This window comes from Sebastes umbrosus, chromosome 1, assembly GCF_015220745.1.
Source record: "Sebastes umbrosus isolate fSebUmb1 chromosome 1, fSebUmb1.pri, whole genome shotgun sequence".
Classification (NCBI taxonomy): Eukaryota; Metazoa; Chordata; class Actinopteri; order Perciformes; family Sebastidae; genus Sebastes; species Sebastes umbrosus.
In genome coordinates this window covers 21,725,555-21,746,990 of record NC_051269.1, presented here as the reverse complement: position 1 = coordinate 21,746,990, position 21,436 = coordinate 21,725,555, and the positions used below count along the sequence as shown (strand labels likewise).

The 21,436-nt window shown below is 38.5% G+C and overlaps 3 protein-coding genes across 4 annotated transcripts; all 3 read right to left on the bottom strand.

Moving 5' to 3' along the window:
- Positions 1-1,395: 1,395 nt before the first annotated feature.
- On the bottom strand, positions 1,396-2,927 carry LOC119479146 (nuclear factor 7, ovary-like). Its single transcript, XM_037754461.1, has one exon. The coding sequence runs from the start codon at positions 2,888-2,890 to the stop codon at positions 1,496-1,498; it is 1,395 nt and encodes a 464-aa protein (XP_037610389.1). The 5' UTR covers positions 2,891-2,927; the 3' UTR covers positions 1,396-1,495.
- A 9,760-nt stretch (positions 2,928-12,687) lies between these two features.
- On the bottom strand, positions 12,688-20,381 carry LOC119479201 (nuclear factor 7, ovary-like). 2 transcript variants are annotated; one of them, XM_037754671.1, is made up of 3 exons: positions 19,430-20,381; positions 17,803-19,246; positions 12,688-13,117 (listed from the first exon to the last, which is right to left on the bottom strand). In XM_037754671.1, the coding sequence occupies exon 2, from the start codon at positions 19,237-19,239 to the stop codon at positions 17,848-17,850; it is 1,392 nt and encodes a 463-aa protein (XP_037610599.1). In that variant the 5' UTR covers positions 19,240-19,246; positions 19,430-20,381; the 3' UTR covers positions 12,688-13,117; positions 17,803-17,847. The 2 variants fall into 2 exon arrangements, with proteins under 2 accessions (XP_037610599.1, XP_037610520.1); XM_037754592.1 differs by lacking the exon at positions 12,688-13,117 and having other exon boundaries at positions 17,219-19,246.
- Positions 13,116-15,197, bottom strand: LOC119478962 (nuclear factor 7, ovary-like). Its single transcript, XM_037754099.1, has one exon. The coding sequence runs from the start codon at positions 14,555-14,557 to the stop codon at positions 13,163-13,165; it is 1,395 nt and encodes a 464-aa protein (XP_037610027.1). The 5' UTR covers positions 14,558-15,197; the 3' UTR covers positions 13,116-13,162.
- Positions 20,382-21,436: the final 1,055 nt, after the last annotated feature.

Below are 21,436 nucleotides of genomic sequence, written 5' to 3'. Positions count from 1 at the left end.
AAGTCTGCGTTACAAACTGGAGGTGTGGAGTTTGAAAGATGTGGTGTTTACCAAGCAGGGAGGGTTTAATGAAAGATACTATCAAGTTGCATCATGGGAAATGTAGGATCCAGTGCTTTCAGAGCTTTATATTTATATTTGGGACTAAAGTCAGGACATCTGCTGCTTTAATTACAACAATTTTTTTGTCTGAATATTAACCAAAATGTTTAGTTTATGAGATTTTATAAGATTATAAGAGTAAGATCATTTTGTGTATTGTTAGTGTTTTTTTAGAAATAGTCCTCGTTAAAGTAATTTTGTTGTCCTACTGTCTTCTTACTCTTCAATTTTGGTCTCTTCTGTGATGTTTCATTCTGTCGTGGCTGAAAGGAAAAAACTCAATTATGAAACCTTTCTTATATTGAACATGAAGTGCAGACACTTGTTATCTCAACATGAGACAATTAAATCTGATCATCAGAAAACAATGTTTGAGAGCAAACTTAATTTGAGCAAATGTTATTTACTTTGAGATAACTTGTGTGATCTAACAGGCCTAAAATATTCTCAACAACCACAGCCGCTCTCAGCTTCTGTACTTTCCTGTGGTGGCATATAAGCAACAAACTGTAAACAACAGAAATATGACTACTAAATAAATACATATTTAAATATTAATAATAATATCTACTAATATGTAATTCCTAAAATATTAATAATTTTTTCCCTCAAAACATTCTGACTTTTTCCTCATATATTATGACTCTATTTTCATTATGTTATGGCTTTATTCTCAATACATGGTATAACTTTTTTTTTTTTTTTTTTTTTAAATATAATGACTTCAGTGTCGACACATTATTAACCTTTCTTGTATTCTCAAAATATTACAATTGAAACTCAAAATCTCTGAACACATTTAGTCTGAAATAATTTTGATTTAATTGTTTATTAATTTTACAATAATAATTCAAATTGGTTCAAAACGATCAGAACATAATCAGAAATGTACAATTTACATCAAAATCACAATTTCGAAAGAAAGTAGTTCCTCTGCTTACACAATGATAGACAGTGCAGAATGAAATTAAAACAATAAAAGCATGATATTAAAATCATCAACTGGCTGACAAAAGATTATATAATGATTACTTACAATGAGACATATTCCTCCCCCAAAAAACACTTTAAAAGTAATTAATAAATCAGAAATAATAACTCAATGTTTGTTTATATTATGTATTTATGAATGCAATTACATTTGCCAATATATATCAATATTGGCAGCAAATATTATTATTGTTAGTATTGTTTTTTCATTTAAGACTATCAGTAAATGTTCTGACAGGACTAATGGACAAAAAACTTTCAAATTGCATAAAAGATTTTTTCTGTTTCATATAAAGTCGTAGAACATGTATAGTATCACTGACATGCAGGATGGCATTTCTGAGTAGCCTTACTCAACCTGAATATAATGCTATATAGCATGATTAGCTAATGCATTTAGTAACTAGGCCATAAGCCTGTTGACAGAGACCTTCATTGGTAATATCTTCAGTGGGAGTTTACTTATATTGGCAACGTATGGAAACAGTCTCTCAGTGAATGTGTGTGTGAAGGTGTGTATTTGTGTGTTAGTATCAAGATCATAGAAAGACAGTTTTCCTTTGTTCCAGTTCAGATGAACTCTGATCCTCTGGAGCTTCTTCTTCACTGAGAGAACGGTTTCTGAGAGTGGTGGGGAGGCTGCTATGTACTTTCCTTCATGGAGACATATGTCCCAAAACCCAGTCACCATTTTTCCCTTTCTCCGGACAGACTCTTTTATCACACCTAGGGCCCAGGGATCATCATTTCTAACCTCAAAGTCCCAGCTGTGATTCCCAGAGTTAAATCCCTCTGAACCAAGGACAGCGCAGTCGTAATCAAACCTCTCTGGATTATCAGGAAGCTGCTGTTTCTGTCCTCGTCTCACACTGGTCAGATCTTCAGACAGGAGGAGTTCTCGACCAGCAGTGTTTGGATCCAGAATCAGAGGAGTGTAGGAGACCATCTCCTTCATCTTGTTCCAGATGTTGAAGGTCAGGTTGCCCAGGTGTTTGGCCTCGTCTATCAGAGCTCCTGAGAGCAGCTGTGGATCCTTCAGCAGGGGGCGCTGCTGGACTCTTTCCACTGCAGCCTTGTAATTGTGCAGGAATGAGACGTCTTCAGCTCTCAGCTCCTCCTCTGTGGCTCTGACAGTGTCTGAAAGAGCTGCTATCTCTCTGCTCACAGCCTCCATCTTCTCCTTTATCATCTGACTCTTCTGCTCCTCTTCCTCCCTCAGAGCAGAGATCCTGGCCTCCTCTTCCTCTTCTAGAAACTGATGAAGCCTCTTAAACTGCTCCTTAATCTTCCTCTCTGTGCTCCGGGCCTGGACCTTCATGTGTTCTGCTGTTTGATCACAGTTTCCTTTAACTTGTTTAAAGAGCTCCAGTTTCTCCTGAAAGGGCTTCAGGGATTTCTGGAGCTCCTGTTTGCTATCCTGAGCAGCTTCATCGATGGGTTTGAATCTGTGGTCAGTATGTATCCTTGAATCTCTGCAGACGAGACACACCGGCTGCTGATGGTCCAGACAGAAGAGTCTGAGTTTCTCAGAGTGCAGACTGCAGAGAGTCTCTGCTGACCATCTCTGATCTCTCTCCTGTAAGAAGGCCTCACACAGGTTCTTTAAAGCCAGGTTACGAGGTGTATCACTCAGTAAATGTCTTTTCTTACAAATTGGACACTCGTGTATCAGTTTCTCTCTCCACCATCTCTGCACACAGTCTTTACAGAAGCTGTGGCTGCATGACAGGACAACAGGATCTTTAAAGATGCCCTGACAGACAGGACAGGTAAGATCCTCCTCTGACTGAGAAAACATTTGTCTCTGAGTGAAGCTAAAAACACAGCAAACCGACAAGGTCAGTAAAAAAGTTGTACTTTCACTTTGAGTCGTAGAGCCTCTAAAACTCCTGTTTATGATGTGAAATCAGCAGCAGATTGAAGAGGCAGTAATTTCAGATGTCTCAACAGACTACAGATGAGATCCTTCTCTGACTGAGAAACATTTGTTGAAGTGAAGCTAAAAGCAGAAAAACAGACACGTCGGTCAGTCAAGAAAGTTGAAAGTTTTACTCTCACTTTGAGTTGTACCTCCTTAAAAACTCCTGTTTATGATGTGAAATCAGCAGCAGATTGAAGAGGCAGTACTCCAGTAATCCCAGTATTTCCTCCTTTGTGTGACTTCGCTCCGTGGTGTTTGATCTGGTTGTTAATGGTGAACACACCAGGCATACAGTGCAGCAATGTGATATGACGCACATCATTCCATGTCAACCTCTCCGGAATGAGGAACACACATACCGCACACATTCATGGGGCCACACCTTCATTGAACAGCTAGTTGAGGTTTCAGAAAAAAGAAGCTTTCCACAGTGTGACAATATCTTAACACCGCCTGCATGGGAGGCAGGGCTCAGTGCTCTGGACCTGTCTGACTGAGCCCAACCTGTCCACCACCTGACTCCTCCCTCACCAACCCAACAACAATGAACCAACACCCACACAGGTGCCCTCGTGCAAAGAGGGCAGGTGCTTTCGTTGTCACATAACAAACACTTCTTCTTGTGTTGTCACTGCTTATGTTCTCCGATTTATTTGGGTGAAACAGCGCCCCTCTGGGTTGTAATAGCTAGTAAATATCTGCCTTTCTGTGTGGTCAAACACGGTATTGCACCCTAACCAAGGTCTACTTCAACACAGCTGTGCCTTGAGCTAAATGCTAACATCAGCATGCTTACATGCTCACAATGACAATTGGTGCCATCAAATGAGGTTGTGTTTACCGTGTTCACGAGAAGAGTCCATATGGACGGCCCCCTCTTATTCACAACCTCGTAATTGGAAAGTTTCTGATAGGTCAGAGTTCACCAGTTGTGACGTGTTTGTTGACGTTGTTAGAAATGGTGGAGGCCATGGTTGTTAATTTTTCAGTGCATAATAAGTTGATATTGTCATTTTAATAAAATATTGTTTTCTTCGTAATTTTATAATAAGTCTGAGGAAAAATGTTGATATTCCCAACGGCCTCATCTTTTTCCTCCGTCATTATGCCTTTCATTTACTGCATTATGTTACCCACTGTTGAAGAAAAATGCCCCGACCCTGGGCCAGCAAAAGATAGGGCGTCCTCCCTCAGCACTTTTATCATTATAATAATTAAAACTATTGGAGTTCTCAAAAATCAGGTTAAACAAATTGAAAAAAACAGTGAACATGTAAAGACTTTGACTGTCTGAATGAATGAAGTCAATTCTTGTAATGAAGTCTTTTTTTAAAGAGAATAATATAATCTACTGACCACATTCACATCTCGTCTTTTTTTTATCTTGAAGTGTCACTCCCGTCATGGTACACACAAAGATCAGTTTACTGGTTATGGTTAGTTTCTCAGACTGTTGAAAACAGTTGTATGATGTCGTTTGTAGCTCTGCAGGAGATAATAACCCTGATGATGTCATAATGATGTCATCAAGGTAATCTCAATTTGAGTTTGGGGACTACAAACGTCTAACAGAAAGTCTGCGTTACAAACTGGAGGTGTGGAGTTTGAAAGATGTTGGTGTTTACCAAGCAGCGAGGGTTTAATGAAAGATACTATCAGGTTGCATCATGGGAAATGTAGGATCCAGTGTTTTCAGAGCTTTATATTTATATTTGGGACTAAAAGTCAGGACATCTGCTGCTTTAATTACACCAATTTTTTTGTCTGAGTATTATTAGAAAATTAATCAAAATATATATTTACAGATATTATTATTATTATTATAAGAGTAAGATCATTTTTGTGTATTGTTAGTGTTTTTTTTAGAAATAGTCCTTATAAAAGTAATTTTGTTGTCCTACTGTCTTCTTACTTTTTAAATTTTGGTCTCTTCTGTGATGTTTCATTCTGTCGTGGCTGAAAAGAAAAAACTCAAGTATGAAACCTTTCTTATATTGAACATGAAGTGCAGACACTTGTTATCTCAACATGAGACAATTAAATCTGATCAATCAGAAAACAATGTTTGAGATCAAACTTAATTTGAGCAAATGTTATTACTTGAGATAACTTGTGTGATCTAACAAGGCCTAAAAATATTCTCTAACAACCAACAGCCGCTCTCAGCTTCTGTACTTTTCTGTGGAGGCATATAAGCAACAAACTGTAACAACAGAATATGATTTCTAAATAAATAATATTTAATATTAATAATAATATCTACTAATATGTAATTCCTAAATATTAATACTTTTTTCCCTCAAAACATTCTGACTTTTTCCTCATAATAGTAATGACTCTATTTTCATAATGTTTATGGCTTTATTTCTCAATACATGGTATAACTTTTTTTTTTTTTTTTTTTTTAAATATAATGACTTCAGTGTCGACACATTATTACCTTTCTTGTATTCTCAAAATATTACAATTGAAACTCCAAAATCTTTGAACACATTTTAGTCTGAAATAATTTGATTTAATTGTTATTTAATTTTACAATAATAATTCAAATTGGTTCAAAACGATCAGAAACAGTAATCAGAAATGTACAGTTTACATCAAATCACAATTTTGAAAGAAAGTAGTGCCTCTGCTAACACAATGATAGACGTGCAGAATGAAATAAAAAACCAAAAAGCATGATATTAAAAATCAATCAACTGGCTGACAAAAGATTATATAATGATTACTTACAATGAGTCATATTCCTCCCCCAAAAAAGACTTTAAAAGTAATTAATAAATCAGAAATAATAACTCAATGTTTGTTTATATTATGTATTTATGAATGCAATTATATCTGCCAATATATATCAATATTGGCAGCAAATATTCAACATCAGATAATTTAAAGTACTTGTTTTTTCATTTAAGACTATCAGTAAATGTTTTGACAGAAATATGTTCAGATTGTGCCTCAACATGGTTCTTATGTTCCTGAAACACTGACACTCCTCTGTTCAGTCCATATTAGATATTTGCCCTGTGTCAAAGACCCGAGGACGTACGGACAAAAAACTTTCAAATTGCATAAAAGATTCCCTCTGTTTCATATAAACTCCGTAGAACATGTATAGTATCACTGACATGCAGGATGGCAATTTCTGAGTAGCCTTACTCAACCTGAAACAATGCTATATAGCCATGCTTAGCTAATGCATTTAGTAACTAGGGCCATAAGCCTGTTGATACAGAGACCTTCATTGGTAATATCTTCACTGGGAGTTTACTCTCAGTTTCAACGTATGGAAACAGTCTCCTCAGTGAATGTTGTGTGAAGGTGTGTATGTGTGTGTTAGTATCAAGATCATAGAATGACAGTTTTCCTTTGTCAAAGTCCAAGATGAACTCTGATCCTCCGGAGCTGCTTCTTCACTGAGAGAACGGGTGTCTGAGAGTGGTGAGGAGGATGCTTTGTACTTCCTTCATGGAGATATATTTCCCAGAATCCAGTCGGTATTTGTCCCTTTCTCCGGACAGACTCCTTTATCACACCTAGGCCCCAGGATGGATCATTTCTAACCTCAAAGTCCCAGCTGTGAGTCCCAGAGTTAAATCCCTCTGAACCAAGGACAACGCAATGAGGATCAAACCTCTCTGGATTATCAGGAAGCTTCTGTTCCTCTCCTCGTCTCACACTGGTCAGATCTTCAGACAGGATGAGTTCTGGATGAGCAGTGTTTGGATCCAAAATCAGAGGAGTGTAGGAGACCATGTTCTTCATCTTGTTCCATATGTTGAAGGTCAGGTTGTCCAGGTGTTTGGCCTCGTCTATCAGAGCTCCTGAGAGCAGCTGTGGATCCTCCAGCAGGGGGCGCTGCTGGACTCTTTCCACTGCAGCCTTGTAGTTGTGCAGGAATGAGACGTCTTCAGCTCTCAGCTCCTCCTCTGTGGCTCTGAATGTGTCTGAAAGAGCTGCTATCTCTCTGCTCAGAGCCTCCATCTTCTCCTTCATCATCTGGCTCTTCTGCTCCGTCTCCTCCCTCAGAGCAGAGATCCTGGCCATCCTCTTCCTCCTTCTAGAAACTGGTGAAGCTTCTTAAACTGCCTCCTTAATCTTCCTCTCAGTGCTCCGGCCCTGGACCTTCATGTGTTCTGCGGTTTGAATCACAGTTTCCTTTAACTTGTTTCAAGAGCTCTCCAGTTTCTTCTGAATGGGCTTCAGGGATTTCTGGAGCTCCTGTTTGTGATCCTGAGCAGCTTCATCGATGGGTTTGAATCTGTGGTCAGTTATGTATCCTTGAATCTCTGCAGACGAGACACACCGGCTGCTGATGGTCCAGACAGAAGAGTCTGAGTTTCTCAGAGTGCAGACTGCAGAGAGTCTCTGCTGAACCTCTCTGATCTCTCTCCAGTAAGAAGGCCTCACACAGGGTCTTTAAAGCCAGGTTACAAGGACGGGTTCAACTTTGAAGATCTTCTCTTACAAACTGACAGTCTTGTGTTTGTTTCTCTCTCCACCAGCTCTTCAGACAGTCTTTAACAGAAGCTGTGGCTGCATGACAGGAGGACAGGATATTTAAGATTTCCATAGCAGGACAGGACAACAAGAGATCCTCCTCTGATCTGGAAGCCATTTTGTCTCTGAGTGAAAATAAAAACACAGCACACAGAGAGAGCAGTCGATCAGTCCAGAGGTTGAAAGTTATACTTTTCACTTTGAGTCGTAGCCTCCTCTAAATCTCCCTGTTTATATATAATACTAGACTATGTTGAATCAGCAGCAGGTTGAAGTATTCCAGTACTCCAGTAATCCCAGTGTTACCTGTGTTCCCAGTGTTTCTTCCTTTCTGTGGCTTCTCTCCGTGAAGTTGAACTTCAGTCAAGCCTCCACTTGAAAAACAGTCAACCCAGCTCCCTTGTTGTTTTATGGTAGGTGTTTATCTTTATTACAGTAAGAGTGTGTAAGAACTGACTTCAAAATAAAGCACTGTTCTGAAGAACGTGATAGACCATTTCACATTCATTCATTCATTCAGTCAGCCTGTCAATGATAAATTAATAAACAAAAATACATAAATGAAAGAAAAATTAATACATATAAAATACTAAATGAAATGAATGATAATTAAATAATAATAACTACTGTCTACAAACCATATTTCAGAGAAACTGATTAAGCACAGCAACTAATAATATGCAAAACAAACATTAAATCAAGAATATTCCACCGTGTGACTCATGTGCTTGACTCTCTCACAGTGCAGCTGTTCTAAGGCATTACTACATATAATAACTCTTATTCACTCATTTACAACTGTTCTTGTATTCAATTATTATATCGGAAAAATATAATTGTACAGGTAAAACTGAGTGTAATAAAGAAGTGGACTTAATTTACAGAAGACAACTGTGAGCTATGCTAACCCACTTGAGAATAATATTAGATTTTTAAGTATTAAATTACATTCAAAAGCTCTTGACAGCACGATGTCAGTGACCCCACAGCTACTGCCACCCCGCTGAATTGGATGGGTCACAACTCCTCCTTTCCACTAACGGGATTCAGCATCATGTCCCAAATATTCTCTGAGTGACATTGAGGTGGTTTTGCTATCAGTCACAAATTAAATTGTTCTGGTAACAGGCTCTTTCCTATCAATTCTAATCTGCATTTTTTTTAGGGAACATAGCTCATATATGACATTTTAGATGGCTTTAATTTTGAAATTCCACATCACAATGTCCTGATATTCTCTGAGTGACACTCTGAGGTGGTCTGCTATCATTTAAAGCGAACGTAGGCTGTGATAATAGACAGTTTTCCTTTTAATTCTAATCTGAATTTAGAGGGAGCATGAATGTTTTTTCTGTCTCTATGTGTCAGCCCTGTGATAGGCTGGCGACCTGTCCAGGATGTACCCCGCCTTCACCAAATGTCAGCTGGGATCGGCTCCACCCCCCCTGCGACCTTGAATAGGATTAGTGGTTACAGATGATGGATGGATGGCTGGCTGATGAATTTAGAGGGAACATAGCTAATTTCTGAGACTTTAAAGGGCTTTTATTTTTTTAAATTCTACATCAGAATGTCCTGAGACTGTCTGAGTGACTCTCTCAGGTGGTCTGCTTTCATTTTGAAGCGAAAGTAGGCTGTGAGCTAAGTTGACTAAGTATTCACACAATTAGAATTAATTTTTTCTCTGAAATATGGTTTGCAGGGTTTTTTTTTGGGACAGTTCCTTTTATTTCTAATCTGAGTTTAGAGGGGAAAAAAAACAGATTTTTCGAGATTTTAAAGGGTTTTAATTTAGAAATTCTACATCAGAATATCCTGCTACTGTCTGATTGACACTCTAAGGTGGCCTGCTATTATTATTATTTTGTGTTATTAGAGTTTATTTATACATTTTGCTAATACAACTCTTACAATCCATTGCACAAACATGTTTGGGACTGGTATATATCCCACACACCGCCCACCCCCACCCATGACAATACCCAGAGGCAAAAAAAAAAATAAAAAAAAATATTGCTATTATTTTGAAGTGAAATTACTTTGTGATAATAGGCTGTTTCCGCCTGCTTCCATGGTCGTCCTCCAGAGGGGTACCGCCTCTGTCAAGGTCTTCATCCTCCTGAGGGATATGGCTTCTGTCTCCGACCTCCGGAGGGGCCTGCTACACCGTCACCTCAAATATGCTCCTTACGGGGCGGCAGACATGAATGGTGGTTCAAAACTGCAAGCAGTTTATGGGGCGGCAATGCTAGAAAGTGTTGCATGTCCGCCTTTATCCTGATGAGCTCTGAGAGGAGCCACAGGTTCACCTGTGCTGTTCAGAGTCAACTAGGCACAGATGAGCCCAATCAGAAGACAATAAGTGCTCCAATAAATAGGAGGGGAGGAGAAAAACATTTCTCTGTTTGCCCTGCATGCTACCAGCCAGACATTCCCCCCGTCTTCATCAAGTGTGTCTACTAAAATACACCACTTGATGAGGTTAAAGGGGAAACCCATCTGAAATAAAGTCCTTTTGGTGGAATTACCTGGCTCTCTCTCCCTAATTCCGGTTACCTCACGTTCAAAACTCAAATGTCCAGAGTCTCCAGCCTTTGCCACTTTGGTCACCTTAACAATGGTTGTCTCGAAATGAGGGAGAAAGGCACAGCCGGACCATGACAGATAACGCACACACCCATTAGGTGCACACTACAAAGCCTTCAGTGAACGCCTGTTATATAAAGTTGTGGTGGCAATAGCAGGTGTTTAGTAAACTATTCAGGGTAACGTCTAGAAGGGAACCCGCAAGTTGGGGAAGCTCTTTCGAGATGGCTTAGGTTAGGCATTGACCTTGAATAGTTAAGGTTAGGCATTGACCTTGAATAGTTAAGGTTAGGCATTGATCTTGAATAGTTAAGGTTAGGCATTGACCTTGAATAGTTAAGGTTAGGCATTGATATTGAATAGTTAAGGTTAGGCATTGATCTTGAATAGTTAAAGTTAGGCATTGATCTTGAATAGTTAAGGTTAGGCACTGACCTTGAATAGTTAAGGTTAGGCATTGACCTTGAATAATTAAGGTTAGGCATTGACCTTGAATAGTTAAGGTTAGGCATTGATCTTGAATAGTTAAGGTTAGGCATTGATCTTGAATAGTTAAAGTTAGGCATTGATCTTGAATAGTTAAGGTTAGGCATTGAACTTGAATAGTTAAGGTTAGGCATTGACCTTGAATAGTTAAGGTTAGGCATTGACCTTGAATAGTTAAGGTTAGGCATTGATCTTGAATAGTTAAGGTTAGGCATTGATCTTGAATAGTTAAAGTTAGGCATTGATCTTGAATAGTTAAGGTTAGGCATTGATCTTGAATAGTTAAAGTTAGGCATTGATCTTGAATAGTTAAGGTTAGGCATTGAACTTGAATAGTTAAGGTTAGGCATTGCCCTTGAATAGTTAAGGTTAGGCATTGACCTTGAATAGTTAAGGTTAGGCATTGATCTTGAATAGTTAAGGTTAGGCATTGATCTTGAATAGTTAAAATTAGGCATTGATCTTGAATAGTTAAGGTTAGGCATTGCCCTTGAATAGTTAAGGTTAGGCATTGATCTTGAATAGTTAAAATTAGGCATTGATCTTGAATAGTTAAGGTTAGGCATTGCCCTTGAATAGTTAAGGTTAGGCATTGACCTTGAATAGTTAAGGTTAGGCATTGATCTTGAATAGTTAAGGTTAGGCATTGCCCTTGAATAGTTAAGGTTAGGCATTGAACTTGAATAGTTAAAGTTAGGCATTGATCTTGAATAGTTAAAGTTAGGCATTGATCTTGAATAGTTAAAGTTAGGCATTGATCTTGAATAGTTAAGGTTAGGCATTGATCTTGAATAGTTAAAGTTAGGCATTGATCTTGAATAGTTAAGGTTAGGCATTGAACTTGAATAGTTAAGGTTAGGCATTGCCCTTGAATAGTTAAGGTTAGGCATTGACCTTGAATAGTTAAGGTTAGGCATTGATCTTGAATAGTTAAGGTTAGGCATTGATCTTGAATAGTTAAAGTTAGGCATTGATCTTGAATAGTTAAGGTTAGGCATTGAACTTGAATAGTTAAGGTTAGGCATTGCCCTTGAATAGTTAAGGTTAGGCATTGAACTTGAATAGTTAAGGTTAGGCATTGAACTTGAATAGTTAAGGTCAGGCATTGAACTTGAATAGTTAAGGTTAGGCATTGATCTTGAATAGTTAAAGTTAGGCATTGCTCTTGAGTAGTTACGGTTAGGCATTGATCTTGAATAGTTAAAGTTAGGCATTGACCTGGAATAGTTAAGGTTAGGCATTGATCTTGAGTAGTTAAAGTTAGGCATTGACCTGGAATAGTTACGGTTAGGCATTGATCTTGAATAGTTAAGGTTAGGCATTGCCCTTGAGTAGTTAAGGTTAGGCATTGATCTTGAATAGTTAAAGTTAGGCATTGATCTTGAATAGTTAAAATTTCATTGATCTTGAATAGTTACGGTTAGGCATTGATCTTGAATAGTTAAGGTTAGGCTTTGGTCTTGAATAGTTACGGTTAGACAATCATTCAGAACTCTGCTGCCCGGATCATCACCCACACCAAATCCTCCAACCACATCACCTCCATTCTCATCCAACTACACTGGCTCTCTGTTCAATAACGGATTGACTACAAAAACCTTCTGCCCTCCACAACCTCGTCCAGATTTCAGTCTGGAGCAAAGTGTTAGACCAACCGAAAGACAGCCAGATAGACAGAGCCTTGCTTCATACTCTGGCCTCATAACAAACGATAGAAAGCTTATGTCCTTTTCTGTGGTGGCATAAAGCAACAAATTGTAAATAATATAAACAGGATTCTTTTTCTCCAAATATTAAGACTTTATTCTTGAAATATGACTTTATTTTTCTAATGTGGCCTTTTCTCAAAATATTCTAACTTTATTTTTTATAAATGACTCATGACTTTTTTGTTTGTTTTGTTTTCAAATACTGACTATATTCTTCCATTTCTTTTCTTTCTTGACAGTGTCTCCAATACTCCCTAAATTCATATGGTTTTAACTCATGGTCAAACTCTCTGGACACATTTTAATCTGAAACCATTTCCATTTTATTCTTTGTTAGTTGTAGAATCATAATTAAAAAAGAGCTCAAAATGATGGGAACATAATCAGTAGTGTACAGTTTAAATTAACATTGTAACTTATAGTGAGCTCAAAATCAAGTCTGAATCTGAAGTCTTCACAATTTAGATCAAGTAATGCCTCTCCCTTACACAATACATCAAAATAATAAAAATCATCAACTTGCCTACAAATAAGCCTAAAAATATATAATGATTGCTCAAAATGAGTCATATTCCTCCCCTAAAAAGACAATAAGAGTAGAACTCATCCAATAAATCTGACATACTAAATCACAAACATATCAATATCTGTCTTAAGTTATGAAAAAACAGTGTCTCCATTACAACTGTTTTTTTTCCAACTGTAGAATGTCCCACTAACTATATACCTCGGTCACAATTATTTTTCAGAAATTCTCCAAATTTAGGAGATAATTATCACAATTTGTTCACTATGTATTTATGTACACAAAGTAAACTTACTCAACCTGAATATGATGCTATAAAGCATGCTTAGCTAATGCGTTTAGTAACTAGGCCATAAGCCTGTTGACAGAGACCTTCATTGGTAATATCTTCACTGGGAGTTTACTCAGAGTGTCAACATATGGAAACAGTCTCTCAGTGAATGTGTGTGTGAAGGTGTGTATGTTTGTGTTAGTATCAAGATCACAGAATGACAGTTTTCCTTTGTTCCAGTCCAGATGAACTCTGATCCTCCGGAGCTTCTTCTTCACCGCGAGAACGGTTTCTGAGAGTGGTGAGGAGGCTGCCATGTACTTTCCATCACGGAGACATATTTCCCAGAATCCAGTCGGTATTTTTCCCTTTCTCCGGACAGACTCTTTCATCACACCTAGGAACCAGGAATCATCATTTCTAACCTCAAAGTCCCAGCTGTGAGTCCCAGAGTTAAATCCCTCTGAACCAAGGACAACGCAATGATGATCAAACCTCTCTGGATTATCAGGAAGCTGCTGTTTCTCTCCAAAACTCACACTGGTCAGATCTTCGGAGAAGATATATTCTGGACGAGCAGTGTTTGGATCCAGAATCAGAGGAGTGTAGGAGACCATGTTCTTCATCTTGTTCCAGATGTTGAAGGTCAGGTTGCCCAGGTGTTTGGCTACGTCTATGAGAGCTCCTGAGAGCAGCTGTGGATCCTCCAGCAGGGGGCGCTGCTGGACTCTTTCCACTGCAGCCTTGTAGTTGTGCAGGAATGAGATGTCTTCAGCTCTCAGCTCCTCCTCTGTGGCTCTGACAGTGTCTGAGAGAGCTGCTATCTCTCTGCTCAGAGCCTCCATCTTCTCCTTCATCATCTGACTCTTCTGCTCCTCTTCCTCCCTCAGAGCAGAGATCCTGGCCTCCTCTTCCTCTTCTAGAAACTGGTGTAGCTTCTTAAACTGCTTCTTAATCTGACTCTCTGTGTGTCGGGCCTGGACCTTCATGTGTTCTGCTGTTTGATCACAGTTTCCTTTAACTTGTTTAAAGAGCTCCAGTTTCTCCTGAATGGGCTTCAGGGATTTCTGGAGCTCCTGTTTTTGATCCTGTGCAACTTCATCAATGGGTCTGAATCTGTGGTCAGTATGTATCCTTGAATCTCTGCAGACGAGACACACCGGCTGCTGATGATCCAGACAGAAGAGTCTGAGTTTCTCAGAGTGCAGACTGCAGAGAGTCTCTGCTGAACCTCTCTGATCTCTCTCCAGTAAGAAGGTCTCACACAGGTTCTTTAAAGCCAGGTTACGAGGTGGATCACTCAATAAATGTCTTTCCTTACAAAGTGGACACTCGTTTATCAGTTTCTCTCTCCACCATCTCTGCACACAGTCTTTACAGAAGCTGTGGCTGCATGACAGCACAACAGGATCTTTAAAGATGCCCTGACAGACAGGACAGGTAAGATCCTCCTCTGACTGAGAAAACATTTGTCTCTGAGTGAAGCTAAAAACACAGCAAACCGACAACGTAGGTCAAGAAAGTTTTACATTCACTTTGAGTTGTAGCTCCTCTAAAACTCTTGTTTATGATGTGAAATCAGCAGCAGATTGAAGAGGCAGTAATCCCAGATGTCCCAACAGACTACAGATGAGATCTCCACTGACTGAGAAACATTTGTTGAAGTGAAGCTAAAAACAGCAGAAAAACAGACACGTCGGTCAGTCAAGAGAGTTGAAAGTTTTACTTTCTCTTTGAGTTGTAGCTCCTTAAAAACTCCTGTTTATGATGTGAAATCAGCAGCAGATTGAAGTGGCAGTACTCCAGTAATCCCAGTATTTCCTCCTTTGTGTGACTTCTCTCCGTGTTGTTTGATCTGGTTGTTAATGGTGAACACACCAGGCATACAGTGCAGCAATGTGATATGACGCACATCATTTCATGTCCACATCTGTGGAATGAGGAACACACATACCGCACACACTCATGGGGCCACACCTTCATTGAACAGCTAGTTGAGGTGGCAAAAAAAATAAGCTTTCCACAGTGTGACAATATCATAACACCGCCTGCATGGGAGGCAGGGCTCAGTGCTCTGGACCTGTCTGACTGAGCCCAACCTGCCCACCACCTGACTCCTCCCTCACCAACCCAACAACAATGAACCAACGCCCACACAGGTGCCCTCGTGCAAAGAGGACAGGTGCTTTCTTTGTCACATAACAAACACTTCTTCTTGTGTTGTCACTGCTTATGTTTTCCGATTTATTTGGCTGAAACAGCGCCCCTCTGGGTTGTAATAGCTAGTAAATATCTGCCATTCTGTGTGGTCAAACATTCCATCCTAACCAAGGTCTACTTCGACACAGCTGTGGCTTGAGCTAAATGCTAACATCAGCATGCTTACATGCTCACGATAACAATTGGTGCCTTCAAATGGGGTCGTGTTTACCGTGTTCACGAGAAGAGTCCATATGAACGCCCCCCTCTTATTCACAACCTCGTAAGTGGAAAGTTTCTGAAAGGTCAGAGTTCACCAGTTGTGACGTGTTTGTTGACATTGTTAGAAATGGTGGAGGCCATGGTTGTTAATTTTTCAGTGCATAATAAGTTGATATATTGTTATTTTAATCAAATATTGTTTTCTTTGTAATTTTATAATAAGTCTGATGAAAAATGTTGATATTCCCAACGGCCTCATCTTTTTCCTCCGTCATTATGCCTTTCATTTACTGCATTATGTTACCCACTGTTGAAGAAAAATGCCCCGACCCTGGGCCAGCAAAAGATAGGGCGTCCTCCCTCAGCACTTTTATCATTATAATAATTAAAACTATTGGAGTTCTCAAAAATCAGGTTAAACAAATTGAAAAAAACAGTGAACATGTAAAGACTTTGACTGTCTGAATGAATGAAGTCAATTCTTGTAATGAAGTCTTTTTTTAAAGAGAATAATATAATCTACTGACCACATTCACATCTCGTCTTTCTTATATCTTGAAGTGTCACTCCCGTCATGGTACACACAAAGATCAGTTTACTGGTTATGGTTAGTTCTACTCAGCCTGTGAAAACAGTTGTATGATGTCGTTTGTGGCTCTGGAGGAGATAATAACCCTGATGATGTCATAATGATGTCATCAAGGTAATCTCAATTTGAGTTTGGGGACTACAAACGTATAACAGAGAGTCTGCTTTACAAACTGGAGGTGTGGAGTTTGAAAGATGTTGGTGTTTACCAAGCAGGGAGGGTTTAATGAAAGATACTATCAGGTTGCATCATGGGAAATGTAGGATCCAGTGTTTTCAGAGCTTTATATTTATATTTGGGATTAAAGTCAGGATATCTGCTGCTTTAATTACACCAATTTTTTTGTCTGAGTATTATTAGAAAATTAATCAAAATATATATTTACAGATATTATTATTATTATTAAAAGAGTAAGATCATTTTTGTGTATTGTTAGTGTTTTTTCTATTCTATATTTTTAAGAAATAGTCTTTGTAAAAGTATTTTTGTTGTCCTACTGTCTTCTTACTCTTTCAATTTTGGTCTCTTCTGTGATGTTTCATTCTGTCGTGGCTGAAAGGAAAAAACTCAAGTATGAAACCTTTCTTATATTGAACATGAAGTGCAGACACTTGTTATCTCAACATGAGACAATTAAATCTGATCATCAGAAAACAATGTTTGAGAGCAAACTTAATTTGCGCAAATGTTATTTACTTTGAGATAACTTGTGTGATCTAACAGGCCTAAAAATATTCTCAACAACCACAGCCGCTCTCAGCTTCTGTACTTTCCTGTGGTGGCATATAAGCAACAAACTATAAACAACAGAAATATGACTTCTAAATAAATACATATTTAAATATTAATAATATCTACTAATATGTAATTCCTAAAATATTAATACTTTTCCCCTCAAAACATTCTGACTTTTTCCTCATAATATTATGACACTATTTTCATAATGTTATGGCTTTATTCTTAATACATTGAAACTTTTTTCTCTGAATAGTATAACTTTATTTGTTTTTTTAAATATAATGACTTCAGTGTCGTCACATTATTACCTTTTCTTGTATTCTCAAAATATTACGATTGACACTCAAAATCTCTGAACACATTTTAGTCTGAAATCATTTTGATTTGATTGTTTATTAATTTTACAATAATAATTCAAATTGGTTCAAAGCGATCAGAACATAATCAGAAATGTACAGTTTACATCAAAATCACAATTTCGAAAGAAAGTAGTTCCTCTGCTTACACAATGATAGACAGTGCAGAATGAAATAAAAACAATAAAAGCATGATATTTAAAATCATCAACTGACTGACAAAAGATTATATAATGATTACTTACAATGAGACATATTCCTCCCCCAAAAAAGACTTTAAAAGTAATTAATAAATCAGAAATAATAACTCAATGTTTGTTTATATTATGTATTTATGTACACAATTATATCTGCCAATATATATCAATATTGGCAGCAAATATTCAACATCAGATAATTTAAAGTATGTTTTTTTCATTTAAGACTATCAGTAAATGTTCTGACAGAACTAATGTTCAGATTGTGCCTCAACATGGTTCTTATGTTCCTGAAACACTGACACTCCTCTGTTCAGTCATATATAGATATTTTTTCTGTTTCATATAAACTCGTAGAACATGTATAGTATCACTGACATGCAGGATGGCATTTCTGAGTAGCCTTACTCAACCTGAAAATAATGCTATATAGCATGCTTAGCTAATGCATTTAGTAACTAGGCCATAAGCCTGTTGATAGAGACCTTCATTGGTAATATCTTCAGTGGGAGTTTATTCTGAGCGGCAACGTATGGAAACAGTCTCTCAGTGAATGTGTGTGTGAAGGTGTGTATGTTTGTGTTAGTATCAAGATCATAGAAAGACAGTTTTCCTTTGTCAAAGTCCAGATGAACTCTGATCCTCCGGAGCTGCTTCTTCACTGAGAGAACGGTTTTTGAGAGTGATGAGGAGGATGCTCTGTACTTTCCATCATGGAGATATATTTCCCAGAATCCAGTCGGTATTTTTCCCTTTCTCTGGACAGACTCTTTTATCACACCTAGGGTCCAGGAATTATCATTTCCAACCTCAAAGTCCCAGCCGTGAGTCCCAGAGTTAAATCCCTCTGAACCAAGGACAACGCAATGATGATCAAACCTCTCTGGATTATCAGGAAGCTGCTGTTTCTCTCCAAAACTCACACTGGTCAGATCTTCAGACAGGATGAATGATGGATAAGCAGTGTTTGGATCCAGAATCAGAGGCATGTAGGAGACCATGTTCTTCATCTTGTTCCAGATGTTGAAGGTCAGGTTGCCCAGGTGTTTGGCCTCGTCTATCAGAGCTCCTGAGAGCAGCTGTGGATCCTCCAGCAGGGGGCGCTGCTGGACTCTTTCCACTGCAGCCTTGTAGTTGTGCAGGAATGAGACGTCTTCAGCTCTCAGCTCCTCCTCTGTGGCTCTGAATGTGTCTGAAAGAGCTGCTATCTCTCTGCTCAGAGCCTCCATCTTCTCCTTCATCATCTGACTCTTCTGCTCCTCTTCCTCCCTCAGAGCAGAGATCCTGGCCTCCTCTTCCTTTTCTAGAAACTGGTGAAGCTTCTTAAACTGCTCCTTAATCTTCCTCTCTGTGTGTCGGGCCTGGACTTTCATGTGTTCTGCTGTTTGATCACAGTTTCCTTTAACTTGTTTAAAGAGCTCCAGTTTCTCCTGAATGGGCTTCAGGAATTTCTGGAGCTCCTGTTTGTGATCCTGAGCAGCTTCATCGATGGGTTTGAATCTGTGGTCAGTATGTATCCTTGATTCTTTGCAAACGAGACACACTGGCTGCTGATGGTCCAGACAGAAGAGTTTGAGTTTCTCAGAGTGCAGACTGCAGAGAGCCTCTGAAGCTCTCTGATCTCTCTCCAGTAAGAAGGCCTCACACAGGTTCTTTAAAGCCAGGTTACATGGAGGCTCCAACTTTGAAGATCTCCTCTTACAAACTGGACAGTCTTGTGTTTGTTTCTCTCTCCACCGTGTCTGAAGACAGTCTTTACAGAAGCTGTGGCTGCATGACAGGAGGACAGGATCTTTAAAGATTTCATAGCAGACAGGACAACAGTGATCCTCCTCTGATCTGGAAGCCATTTTGTCCCTGAGTGAAAATAAAAACACAAACACAGAGAGAGCAGTCGATCAGTCCGAAGGTTGAAAGTTTAACTTTTCACTTTGAGTCGTAGCCTAGCTCCTCTAAATCTCCTGTTTATATATTATACTAGGCTGTGTTGAATCAGCAGCAGGTTGAAGTATTCCAGTACTCCAGTAATCCCAGTGTTACCTGTGTTCCCAGTGTTTCTTCCTTTCTGTGGCTTCTCTCCGTGGAGTTGAACTTCAGTCAAGCCTCGAGTTGAAAAACACAGTCAGGCCAGCCCACTTGTTGTTTTGTGGTACCTGTATATCTTTATTACAGTAAGAGCTGACTTCAAAATAAAAGCACCGTTCTGAAGAACGTGATAGGCCATTTCACATTTATTCATTCAGTCAGTCAGTCAGTCAATAATAAATGAATAAACAAAAAAAACATGAATGAAACAAAATTAATACATATAAAATACTAAATGAAATGAATGATAATTAAAATAATAATAACTACCGTCTACAAACCATATTTCAGAGAAAACTGATTAAAGCACAGCGACTAATAAATATGCAAAACAAACATCAAATCAAGAATATTCCACCGTGTGACTCATGTGCTTGACTCTCTCACAGTGCAGCTGTTCTAAGGCATAACTACATAAAATAACTCTTATTCACTCATTTACAACTGTTCTTGTATTCAATTATTATATCGGAAAAATATAATTGCACAGGTAAAACTGAGTCTAATAAAGAAGTGGACTTAATTTACAGAAGACAACTGTGAGCTATGCTAACCCACTTGAGAATAACATTAGATTTTTAAGTATTAAATTACATTCAAAAGCTCTTGACAGCACGATGTCAGTGACCCCACAGCTACTGCCACACCGCTGAACTGGATGGGTCACAACTCCTCCTTTCCATTAGAGGGATTCAGCATCATGTCTCAAATATTCTCTGAGTGACATTGAGGAGACCCGATAGTACAGTTCCTGATAGTGTTACGTCTGGCCTCATGCTTCTCTTTTGTGGTCGAAGCTCATCATTGAAAGGTGATAAACATGCAAACATTTAGCATGTTAGCATGCCGTTTGAGCATCCATCCCAAGAAGTATCCTGTTATTAACTGAAATGATGGACAATTGGAAACAAAAGCCAGAAGTCAGTAGGATTCGTCCTTTTGGGGACCATGAATTTCTGAACCAAATTTGGTCCGATAGTTGACGGACTGATCGACTAACGTCAGACATTTTGAATCAGGTATATTAATTAACGTAGAGGGAAGTGTCTGTTTTAAGGCACATTTCACTGCTCACACTCAAATGAAGGGAGTAGATCAGCCCCGCCTCTTGATTTGTGTCATCCTTCTGTAAAAACGAGTCATTTTAACGTTCATCACCTCTACAGTTGAAGGTTTCTGGAGCTCGTCACCACAGGCGTCCATGTTTTTGTCACCTCAGTAGCTCAGATGTGTCTTCTACATTTGACTTGTCGTTACTGACCATAAACAGTACAGACGCTCAAAACGGATCTCCCAACAGATTGCAGTGGTTCAATGTTATGCAGTGAATGATGAACCGTATTTAGACCACTGAACATGTAAAGACTTTGACTGTCTGAATGAATGAAGTCAATTCTTGTAATGAAGTCTTTTTTTTAAAGAGAATAATATAATCTACTGACCACATTCACATCTCGTCTTTTTTTTATCTTGAAGTGTCCCTCCTCTCATGGTACACACAAAGATCAGTTTACTGGTTATGGTTAGTTCTACTCAGCCTGTGAAAACAGTTGTATGATGTCGTTTGTGGCTCTGGAGGAGAAAATAACCCTGATGATGTCATAATGATGTCATCAAGGTAATCTCAAATTGAGTTTGGGGACTACAAACGTCTAACAGAAAGTCTGCGTTACAAACTGAAGGTGTGGAGTTTGAAAGATGACAGTGTATCATGGAAAATGTAGGATCCAGTGTTTTCAGAGCTTTATATTTATATTTGGGACTAAAAATCAGGATATCTGCTGCTTTAATTACACCAATTGTTTTGTCTGAGTATTAACCAAAATATTTAGTTTATGAGATTTTTATAAGATTATAAGAGTAAGATCATTTTTGTGTATTGTTACTGTTTTTTTCTATTCTTTTTTTTTTAATTATAGTAATAATCCTTGTAAAAGTAATTTTGTTGTCCTACTGTCTTCT